General features: G+C 35.3%; 1 protein-coding gene across 1 annotated transcript; it reads right to left on the bottom strand.

The window, feature by feature from the left end:
* Positions 1 to 4,445: 4,445 nt before the first annotated feature.
* On the bottom strand, positions 4,446 to 12,239 carry LOC140164743 (fatty acid-binding protein homolog 6-like). Its single transcript, XM_072188101.1, has 2 exons — positions 12,092 to 12,239; positions 4,446 to 7,754 (listed from the first exon to the last, which is right to left on the bottom strand). Exon 2 carries the CDS (start codon positions 7,728 to 7,730, stop codon positions 7,323 to 7,325), a length of 408 nt encoding a protein of 135 aa, XP_072044202.1. The 5' UTR covers positions 7,731 to 7,754; positions 12,092 to 12,239; the 3' UTR covers positions 4,446 to 7,322.
* Positions 12,240 to 12,731: the final 492 nt, after the last annotated feature.

Here is a 12,731-nt window from a genome sequence, read left to right as displayed (position 1 = left end):
ACCTGAAATGAGCTATTATAAGAGTCGTAAATGGCAACCACGTTGTAACATAATCACGGATTCTGACAATCATCTGACAACCTGCTGAAATCAATGTAAACTGCGTCTTTATTAACTGCAGCATTCAAGACTTGGTCGGGTCAGTATATTAATGAAGGATCAATCTTCGCGGACATACATAGAACTCGTGTCGTGTCATGGATGCGTCGACAACTACCAGTGCCGATGCAGTCTTTCAGAACTCGTCTACAGTAGATAGCACCAGTGTTTCATTTCACGATGGCGAATCCTCCTCATTGTTTACCATTGCTCTTATATTCAGAGCTATCTACATCACATTTAACTGTATTTTAACAATATCTGGAAACATATTCGCAATGTGGATCTTACATCGCGTTCCTGAATTTTCAGATGCTACCAAAATATTTATGACTGCTTTATGTTCCGCAGACCTAGGAGTCGGGTTTGCTATAGCGCTCAGTATTCCTGCAGCGATCTTAGACGAATGGCCATTTGGGAGTGTCATTTGTCACATATTTTGTATTCTAACAGCGGTATTTGGATCAACATCCGTTGCTTATTTAGTCTGTATAACATTGGATAGATTTGTTGCAATATCATTCCCGCTAAGATATCAAAGTTTATTGACAAGAAATCGAGCGATAAAAGCATCGAGCATTATTGCAATTTTCACCTTTTGTCTTAACATACTTCTACTGGTCTTCGTGAGTCCAAACAGCTTATCTTACAACAATAATGCAGCTATGTGTTTACCACAGCCTCTAGCCACGAGTCTCACATCAGAAGTAACATATGTTGTACTAATTTTAATATTACCTATGACTGTTATATTTGGTATTTATTCTAAACTAATGTATATTACTCATGAGCAAGTCAGAAGAATTCGGCATGATTTTCCTGCCGCTGGAAAAGCAAACGACAAAAAAGCTATCATTTTGTTCATAGTTGTAACCGCCTCTTTCACAGCCAGTTGGTTACCATTTTTCGTTTGGCGCATGCATGTTGTGGTTACATCAATAACATATCCAGGTTGGGCAGAGTTTATTATTATTTGGCTTGCAATGTCTAATTCATGGTTTAATTTTTGTATTTATATTTTGATGAGTAGACCGTTTCGAAGGACAGCTTTGAGATTGCTGAGAACAACCAAGTTGATTCAAATCTGGACCAGAGTATAGTCAACTTTATAAGAGCATAACAGATGGAAGATTTTCTATCTTTAGGAATTCTGTCGAAGATACTACTAATACCTTTGCTCCAAAAATAAGTGGTGTAATTGGCGGGCCTTATAACATCGCGGATTGATATCAATATATTTTATTTTGAGAATTGTCTTGTGACATCTCGCCAGAAGCATCAAAAGTTATTAATTGAAGTCCTATACTTTGTCTACTTTCTTTAACACGCAAAATATAGACCGCAGATATCAATATTGGCCATATCACTCTTAACGTCTGTATACTTTTCGGCGTAGTGGTAAAAGCCTAACTTACGAGCTGATCAAAGTATAGAATGATATTAAGGTTAGGATTAGGTTTAGTTTATGATTAGGGCTATATAGACCTATTTCTAGAGGATGGAATACAACGCTTACCGCCGGTTCATAATATTAATTGGAATACTTCAAAATATAAGCTTATTTACTAAATATAAAAATAACAACTTGTATTTGATATCTACAGTAGATTGGAATTCATTCAAATGACTGTATTTCTTTTTATCTGCAGTATACTAGTTATCATAAACAATTATTTGATAGAATTGTTTCATATTTGCTATCTACAGTAGATAGCATTAATAACCTTTAAACTATAACTGTTATAGATATCCTTATATAATTCCTTTGAAGTAAATTGTTAAATTGTCTAAAGTTTGCTATATGCAGTAGATTATATGATGCTATCAACTGCAGCTATCTACAGTAGATAGCAATAGAGTTTATTAGAAATGATATACCTGTTGTTTGCTATCTACAGTAGATAACATTAGGTCACAAAATCAATATTATTTTGGACATTCAGGCTTTCATTAATTCCTCGATATGCTATCTTAACATGCATGTTTTTCCTAGACTTATGCCTCCTTAATGGTAATTAACAATAATTTTCAAAACGATGCAAGGCAAAATTAATTGGCAAATAGCCAATTAAATATTACATGTGTACTCAATGTTGCACGTCAGACATCGCTAGTATTGTTATGTTTTCGCTAAATCATCGGCACCATCGATGAACATTTATGTGTAAAATAGATCAGCGGTTTATTATGCGAGGAATCCTGCTATGTACGAGTTGCTGCTGTATATAACCGTGCTCAGTGGGTAAGTGGAAATAGCTGCCCTGTGAATATTTGGGAATTTACACACAGTATAATTGTACACATCTACACATGGCAGCTATTGCACTTACCCACTTCTGACACTGAGCACTGAGTGTGGACATGGTGAACGTGACTTAGGATATAATTTAAATTCAGCCTTACTTTTACATCTACAGTAGATAACATCATAATTCATTGAAATAACTGCTTGCAGTTTGTTATTTACATTTACATACAGTATATAGCATTCATGGAATTCATGGAAATGTTTGCGTGTTAAATCCAAGCAAACACTGAATGTTTCTAAAACTTTTATAAACCCGACACTTAAACGTTTTCTGTAAAACATTTTGTGTTTACTGGGGAGTCCCAACTTACACCTAAATGTAAAAAATCAGCCAAATAATACTGACAACATTAAGTCCCCCGTCGAATTCCAAGTCAGTAGGGTTTTTCACTCTACCTCGTTACTTCGACTCCAAACAGAAACCCATGCTGCCAACATTTTTGGTAGATAATAATTGCCACGGAAATCGCACATATTATGACTTTAAACTGTAGAAATATTGTAAGATTTGCTCAAGTGGTGCCTCAATTTTTCTCAAAATTCGTATTTTTACAGTACTATAATGTACTAAATTTCCTTGCAAAAAACAAAGACCTGTTATTGATGTATTTTGTGACAAAATGGTGATGTATTTGTGAGAAAGTCCGAGAAATTTTATCATATCGGGAAATCAATTTCGTCATTTTTCATTTAGTACAGGCCCTCACTTTATATTTTCTCCAGTATCAAAATCCCATTCGGTGTTTTTCCCATCCGGAGGATCGTAAAAATCATCAAAATGCAGATTTTAGCACCTTTGTTAGTGTCATAGATGTGCTGATATAGCCGGCTAGTAGTTAAACCGAAAGTTGCAAACAAAATGAGACACTTTACATGAATCTGTAATTTCTCTACTAATAGAGAAATTAGCTAGGCCTACATGTATTTGAATGTGACTTTGTCATGTTTGTCAATACTGCTGTTTTTCTCGGGTTTTTTTGCAAACAAATTCCATTTCAAAAATACTTAACGACAATGTTAATGATTTATCCTAGCGGAACGGGCACTGACTCATAATCGAAAGGTTGTGGGTTCGAGTCCCGGCGGAGCCATCGTGTTGTGTCCTTGAGTAAGGCACTTTATCTCGATTACTCCTCTCCACCCAGGTGTTTAAATGGGTACCGGCATTCTTAAATGCTGGGAAGGTAACAGACCCGCTGTAGAGGATAGCGATCCCCCTATAGCAACATTACATGGAGGAGTCTGGCCCAATCGCCAATGAAAGAGAGATGGGCACTCCGATCACTGTTTATACAGGATCGTCTCCTTTACCTTTACCTTTACCTTTAAGCAATTTATACACAATTATAATGTGTTAATACTTTCGCAGGAATCACTGAATGGGCCTTTAATTAAAGACCCATTCAGTGATCCGAGCGAAAGGTTTTAAAAAATTGTTTATAAATTGCTTAAAGTGATGGATAAGTCATTCAAATTGTCATTTGGTAATTTTGAAATGAAAAATTTGGCAAAACACAAAGAAAACAGCAGTACAGTATTAACTAAGTTGAAACCCCATTCGAATAAATGTATCTAATTCAGATACTGTCAGTATCTAAATTACAGATTCATGTGAATTCCTTATTTTTGTCTTAAATACACACTATACCGCTATATATAGCAGGCTATGTTTTATATTTATGACATTGACAAAGGTATACCAAAATCGGAATTTTGATGATTTTTACGATCGTCCAGATGAGTAAGTCAAGTAGTCAACTGGATCAGCTCATCATGATAACCATGCACATATCACACAGAGAAATTTTACGTAATAAAAGTAAAATTTACCTCAGAAATATAATATGTACTAAACTATGTAAACTTTTAATCAAATTAATTATATTTTTTACAATTTGGTAAATGTTAGTATTACATAAAAATGGGCACATAGTTTGGTATGAGGTTCTATACTGACATGTACAAATTTCTCTGTGTGAAAGGGGATTACAGGTTCGATAGGTTTGAGAATATTCAAGAACCACGCAGTTGACAAGACTTATTGTTATCCATCATTGATATTATTTTATTCAATCAAATTGTCTTGTCACAGGTCTCAAATACACTTATACAGGGTGAGTCAAAAAAAGTGCAATACAGCAAAGAATCGATATTTATGTAAGAACCAAGTTGAACCTTCACATTATTGAAAGTTTCTATAAATGCCACACTCAATAGTCACCTTCTGTGAAAAAATGAAGTGACTCGCTTTTTGTTCAAACAAACTTTCCAACATTACTTTAAGTCCTTCATACCTCACTCGACTCCAACTCCAGTTTTTTAAATCCCGATATGTCCAACTTACTGGATCTTTTGTAATTCACTCCACTCCAATTTGCGCGTATTTCATTTCGACATTTGAAAAACCAGCCTACAAATTTATATGGTTTTGATAGAGAATAAACATCTTTAAAATAAAGGGAAAATGAAAATAACAACAGATAATGTTTCTTCTCCTTAAACAAGACCAAGGACAATAACAATTTAGGTGCTCCATTTTACTTCAATGCCAATGAGGTTAAGAAACTGGCAGTGGTTCCAAATCTACCCAACACAGAGTGGCCTGACATTCAAATTTTAGGTGTCTCTTGGACATGGACAAACATTAAAATTGGGTATCACTATAAAATGTGTCATAAAAACAAAACGCTAAATGCTAAGTCCATGATTTTTTCACACAAGATAACTAATAGATATGTTATTTATAAAATGTTTTAAAATCTAAAAGGTTCAACTCGGTTCTTAAATAAAAATGGATTCTTTTCTCTATTGCACTTTTTTTTACTCACCCTGTATGTTGTTGAATTTCAAAGCATCGTAAATAAATTAAACTTTTCATACAGAAAAAAATTATTTTCCTTCTATAAAAAAAAAACATGATTAGGCCTACAAGCTGTAAGTAATTGCGCATACTGGCGAATAACAGATTACCACGAACCAGTCCTATACAAGCTGTATCAAAACGATTGGTACCCATAAATTGTGATGTTTAGGCCGTACAAAATTAATGTTTTGGTTCTCGTCCCCTCCCGCCTCAGTTTCTGGGATATGTCAGATTTTTTTTATATAGATTTTTTAACATTTATTAGACTTTGGAATGCTGTATATAGGAAAACTTTATGCATATAAATAAGTTTATTATAGAACATGGATTACTTCCAAAACTTTTTGGGGTACTCTAGGGTGTTTATCCCTCAGAAAATAACAATAAAAAAGATCTTCTCCTTTCCTCCAGCACTGTTGAGGTACTCTAGGGGGTTTATCCCTCAGAATCTCACATTAAAAAAAAGATCTTCTCCTTTCCTCCAGCACTGTTGGAAAAGACCGGAAACTGCTAACAATGCTAATTTTACATGGTAGGGGGGGGGGGAACTCCCTCCCATCAATCCATAAAATTCCTCTGGACGAGAACCAAAACATTAACTTTATACGGGCTTATCATGTTTATTGAAAAGCTCGCCTTTTGCAAATGCAACACTGGATACTCCAGATTGTATAGTTTATGACTTGTTATATACAAATTAGGCCTATTTAGATCTTACGATAGATTTTGATGCGTTGGACCAGGAAAGTTTGTTCTCAACTTTCCTGATTGGACTCATCCAATAAAAACTAATGGGTACATGTACCAATCATTTTGATGCAGCTTGTAGAAAAAGTTGTAGGCTACACGGGAGGCTACAATTTGTGAACTGAGTTAAGCTGATTAGTTAGATAGCAATTGGTTTTTAGCCAATGAGGTGGAGCGCTTTTTGTTGGGTTGGGAAAAGCACGCTACCTCATTGGTAAAATGCCAATCGATTGTCGCTCAGCGATGGAGTATAAAATAAATTTTACACGATTCGCAGAGCGCGGGCAGCGACAATGGCAAAAAAGTTCGGTTGTGCACCGCATCGCACAGATATAATTTCAGCATTTCGATATGGAATATTTTTTCATGATAATGCTAAGAAAGGGGTCTATACGTAAACGGACGTGCTAAATATCATTAATATTTAGCCCGTGTGGTTTACGCAGACCCTTTAACTAATGATCTTGACATTTAGGATCTTTTACATTTAGGCGTAACTTACGAATGAAACACAAAATCCTTTATACTTATATAGGGTACGTATACATAAAGGGTATAAAATGTTTTATAGCAATCAAAACATTAAACTTGCTGCAAAACATTCTACCCAATTCTATAGTATAGGATCGTGCGCGTGCATTATGGTCAGTGTGGTCTTTGATGAATTTCATTTGGGGGATTGAGGTTGTCAATAAGGGGTCAAAAGTTTGAAAACAAACTTGCATAGTTTCTTCATTGGGGGGGGGGGGGTCACATGGATGTGACTGCACCCATTGCATTTTTTTTGTTGCGTTTTTTGCATTTTGTGAAGAAATGAGAAAACAATTGGGCAAAGTGGTATGCAAAATGAAGAGGCAAATCTTCTCGTTCTATTGGTGGCATCAGTATATCAATGTAGCTTACATGCTTGTAAAGGTAGAAGCCAAAAAGTGGTACATCCATGATGTTTAAACATGTTGCTAAAGAATGTTAAACAACCATTTTCTTGTGGTTATATCTACGCATAAACTGACATTTCATGAATGTTAGAGTTTTCTGTTGACAGTGTTGGTCATTATTTGCCCTTCTTCTCTTACATTTCTTCCTGGAGGAATGTTAGTTTTAAAAATTGTTATTTGTCAAGTTTGTTGTTGAAATGTTCTGAAGATATGTGATATTTAAGCTGGTGACAAGTTCCTCCTTCTGATCTGCATGATTAATAGCATATCTCGTGGTAGAACATTCAGGTGCATTTAAAAATATGATGATGTCAGCAATGTCAGTCATTTTGATATCATTCTCGCTGGAATGTCACTCACGCTATGATCAAACTTTCTTAAAATACCGCCTGGTGACAAGTTCTCCCTTCTGCATGGTTAAAACCAGTTCGTCTCCCTTGATTTCACGAGTCACCACCGGTAAGTCTAATTTGACAGTAGGTTTGGTAACCAGTTTCCCGTCGTCCCATATCGCAACCATTCTATCCACATTTTTATCCCATGGAAATTCAAAATCAAATTCTTCTCCGACTGTAAATGTTTGTATCTTGTTCATACCTGGCATATGCATTGTAATTTCAAACGTATCGCCATCTTGTTTAATGCCCATGGTCGGTCTAACCACGCCCATGACTTTGCGGAAGACAAAGTTGATTCCCATTTCTTGTACAAATTTCTCGAAATTTTCATCATTTCGGTCCAATTTCCACTGACCGCTGAAATCTACTGTTGCCATGGTGATTGAGGATGGTTAGATGGACTGCAAAATAAAACAATATAATTACGATTATTAAAGGCTTTTTGAAAATATTTTTTATAATACCATTACAAAACACAATATGCACAAAACAAGTTAGACCAGGTCTAACGTTAGACCTGGTCTAACTATGGAGATTAGAATTATGGAGAAGGAACTTTTTATTTACATATCTTATTCTATATTATTGTATGTAGATAGCATTTGTGGACTTTACTAGGCGTAAAGGAGAAAGAGTAAAGATTAAAGGGATCCCTCCTAACCTCCATAGTTCGACCTGATCTAACATGTTTAGTTTTCTATGTTTTGTGCATACGAATACAGGTCTGATTTTATGACCAAATCAAGAAACACTGTTGCAGCAATGCGGGGAAAAATATGAAGATGTTTATGTTTTTAACACAAGATAGTGTTAAAAGAGTGCTTTAACACTATCTTGTGTTAATAATAACATAAACATCTTCATATTTTTACGTGTTTTAGTGTTAATAAAATGTTTATTAAGTGTTGCTCTGCTGTTTTTGCAGTGTATTTTAGAGGAAATTCATACATCCCTATTCGCTGTCGAAGTGATGATGCAACAGGATTAATTACCATAGCAATTATAGATGAATACAATTTTTGAATAAATCGCCCTGCACTACAACATTCATGCGGTACCTATGCATTGAACCATAGATGTCAAAGAAAATGTTCATCACTCGCACCTGGAAGATTAGTATCTTTGAAAAGAGCGGTATTTGCACACACTGAGTGTGGATTTTAATTGGGTTACCCCATTTGAAATTTACACGCCCTGTGTGGAAGATTAAGTGTCATGTCTTCCATATGGCGCACAGTGTCATCGGCAAGATCTCTTCATGGCAGAAAACACCATGATAGGTTGAATCCACAGCCACGCATGGCCATTTTGTTCCGACCTGTTTAATAGTTTTGAGACGCATAATGAGCCGAGGGACATCCGACTAAGGCTACTTACAATAGCCTGGTAATTGACCTCTCTGTGTGTGAGTGAGCATGTATACGAGTCTTATACGCAACGGGGTCATCTGCTTTTAGACTGCCTCCACGAGTGAAAAAAAAGTGCAACACATATGTTCAAGTGCAAGGAAATAAATATGGCTTCTTTAGAACAAAAAAATTACGGGAGATATTTATCATTTTCTACCCCGGTATCCAAAGATTTATCGCCTGAATATCAAATCGTGCATAGCACATTCACGTGTATCGATCCCGTGTATTCATATTTCATTTTAGTGTCTCTGCTGTACAATGTAATTATTAACCGGGCGATGCCGGTGTGTGGCGTGTGGATTTCAACTGAGATAGCCCATTCAGATCAGGAGAGGAAAGAAGCTGAAGGCAAAAAACAAACGAAGAAGAGAAAACGAAACAGAAAAGAAGAGGAGGAGAAAGAAAGGAGGAGAAGAGGTTCAAAGAAAGTGTGCCAATGTCAAATTTAATTTGCATGATCTCGCCCACTCAGAGCAATCAAGTGCGACTGCATGGCTCAACTCATATCCACAAGGAGACAATTTTGAGATAATGTGTAGAACAGTCGTGCATGTTAATCATGATGACGCCCACGCATTTCTAAGAGACAGCAAACGCATACGTGATGATTTGGTGTAAATAATGAGTAACATAAGGTTACCTGTTATAAACATCTCAAAACAGTAACTAACCCCCCTTATATAATGACCATTATTCAAAAACGGGTGATTGTATTACAAATCTGTCAAATGCGTTGGAAGCAGAATTTATTTCTGCGCATTTTGACATGCATTTGATACGATAGCCCAAAAAACAATAAAACACCGGTCAATTTAATGTAGTGAGGTCCAGATTTGAAAGTTGTACTTACATACAGATTTTTACAATACAAAAACACTCGGATATCATTGCACAGATTTCCTTTATTACACTGAATACAAAATCAATACAATTTCCTGCAACTTTCAAATCTTGGGTTACATTTATTTAAATGTACGCTGTGACGTCAATATTTAGTCAATTGCTACAGACTTGTAATACAATCAGCCGTTTTTGTATAATGGTCATTATTTAAGGGAGGTTAGTTACTTTTTTGAGATTTTTATTGTAAGGCCATGCGTTTTGAACTGAACACCCAAAAGGGTGGTGGAGTCACACTTTTTACTGTGATCGTATTGCTTTTTAAGTGTATCTTTGGAAGTAAAAAAGATATGACAGTAAATTTGGTATCAATTAAAAGCTAATATATCAATGATTAAATACAGAAAGTTTCAATAAGTTATCTTGAACAGATGCATAATGTCACCCAATTCAATTGACCTAGTCGGGGTGGAGGCAGCGTGAGGCAACGGCTCACATATACAAACTCTATGGAAAATTTAATTTTTGGTGCAAATGTTGAAATTTTCTTTAAATATTAGTGTATATCAATAAATGTGGTATCAAAGGAAGCTGATATTATTATCTTAACTTTTATTCCGTAAAATAGTTCTAGCAATAAACTGCCTTGAGCTGTTGAGCTATATAATGATAAGGCATATGCTTTGAACTCAACATTTAGAATGGGTGAGGTACACATTTTTCACTGTGGTCATTAGAGTTTGTAACGTATCATTGGAATAAAAAAAAGATTTGATAGTAAATTTGGTATCAAATGATAGCTAAAACACCAATTATTAATTATGGAAAGATGTCAATAAGATATCTTGAACATCTATAGAATCCGGGTATAGAATGAGACTCATCCAATTGGCCAAGGCAGCTGGAGGTATAGCGGCGCGGGGCACTATATGCACAAACTGTAAGGCAAGATATCACTTTATGGGAGCCTCGTACACTGTAGACCTAAATTGGCCAGAACACATGGAATGCGTTCATTAATGTAACGGTTTTTAACATGACACGTGTTCAACTTATTTAGAGAACACCAGTGTGAACATCTGAGACGCGTTCATAAGAGCTCATAAGATACAGTTGACACATGTGTAATAAGTGTTCTAAAATATTTCAGAATATCAGTGTTCAAACTACAAGAACACCAGTGTTCAAATGAAACAAAGAAAGACATAAGGAAATAAAAACACGTGTCAAGTGTTCAAAAGGTGTTACATATGTGTTCTAAGCTTTGAAAATGTTGTCTTATTTTTCAAAATCAAATATTAATGTAACAATGATTCCTTTATGTGATAGTGCTAGGTAAGGAGACACTATTTAAGGCAAATTTTAGTATGGATATGCAGACATCTTTTCATAACCATGATAACTAATCTTGGAAACAGAGACAGAACACTAGTGTCAAGTGTTCTGTGACTTTTATAGTGTAGACGGTGTGCAAATGTGTTGATAGTTTCCTTCAAAATCAGTGTTTATCAATATATTTGGTATCAAAAGAAAGAAAATATAGAGATCTATACTTTAAATTTGTAAAAATTTAAAATAGTAAGCTGCTTAAGGCTATATGATAGGCCAGTGTTCTCCAAGACATCATAAGAAAAATGTATTTCGGTCACTTTTGTGAACATTGAAGGGTTGCATCATTTTATGAAAGTGATAACCCCCATACATGTAATTGCTGGAAAGCCCTTACTCTGTCCTATAAGAAAATGACATAAAATAAGATAGGGGTAACACAGAAATGTAGTGACATACCCTGTACGACTGTCAGTTTATGTTTTCACATAAATGTGGTGAACCTTACAAATACATCTGACAGTGTTTCTGAGTCTCTTGTTGGATTACCCGTTTCAGAAAGTGTATACCTTTATTGTGATTTGTGCTAGGGGTATGGTTTGAAAAATATGGGCATTTGAAGGTGAAAGAATGTCACAAATTTCAAAATCAGTGTGTGACAAAAAGTCGGCGAATTTCACATGTCTATGTTAACACAGCAAACATAAAAATGTTTTAAAACATTATAAACGTGCTATAAACGCATTTTAGTTTTAGTCTAAAATGTGTTATTTTTGAAAAACAATACAACATTTTACAAATGTTTTCAAAAATGTGATTACAAGATATTTTTTGCATTAACGTTGTATGTTACATCGAATATTACATCCACGAGTCTGTAGGGTCCTTAACTCGATAGTCAATACATCCAGTATAAATCCTCCGATCTGTGTTCATGAGACATAATACAGTAATATTATACCAAGTGTTATAATAGTCTTTAAAATAAGCTTTTTTAAGGGCTGAAATAACACGGAGCGGAGCTCAAATTTCACACCAAACAATACTGTATTGAATATCATGATACACATGTATAAGCTATTATATTTATACGAATAAAAATATCATTTTATAGGACCTATAGACATTATGTATAGCGATATGTTTAGAGTACTTACCTTTAAATAGTTTTTTATTTAACTCCTCACAAAAAAAATCCAGAAATTGCAGTCGAATTACCAATCACGGCAGCCTGCCAGCCCTGTAATTTGTCACAACTCCTGCTTGCCGTATATATAAACCCCGACTGACGATACGAACGAACGTAAAATCTGTTCGAACATTGAACTCTGATTAAAAGATAGACGAAAATGCTATCCCAGAATGCATCGGATTGCAAATGTTTTATGATTGCGATTGATCAAAAATGGAATAATTATTTGTCAAGTATTTATAGATAGTCCTGGAAGACTTTTAAATCTTTATTTTAGCCCCACCTCGCAATCAACAGTGATCAATTGCATCGCAATTGGAGGTCTGAAAAGAGACAGTTTTCTGTAGGCCTATTAAAGGTTAGGCAACTATTCAGCCTTTTTAAGGGGTCGGACCATTAAAGTGGCTTGACCAATACAAAAGATTACGCACCTTAAACTTTAAATATGGTAACCTGACTATTCTGGTACGGTACTTCATCACAAAGGGTAAAGGTATTTTGCGAGTTGCGAGTTGCGAGTTCGAGTTGCGAGTTCGAGTTGCGAGTTGCGAGATGCGAGTTGAAAATCTGCGAGTTGCGAGTTGAAATTTGCGAGTTGCCAAGGG

This window comes from Amphiura filiformis, chromosome 11 (genome assembly GCF_039555335.1).
Source record: "Amphiura filiformis chromosome 11, Afil_fr2py, whole genome shotgun sequence".
Taxonomy (NCBI): Eukaryota; Metazoa; Echinodermata; class Ophiuroidea; order Amphilepidida; family Amphiuridae; genus Amphiura; species Amphiura filiformis.
Note: the sequence above shows the minus strand (reverse complement) of the source record. Positions and strands in the feature narration are given on the sequence as shown.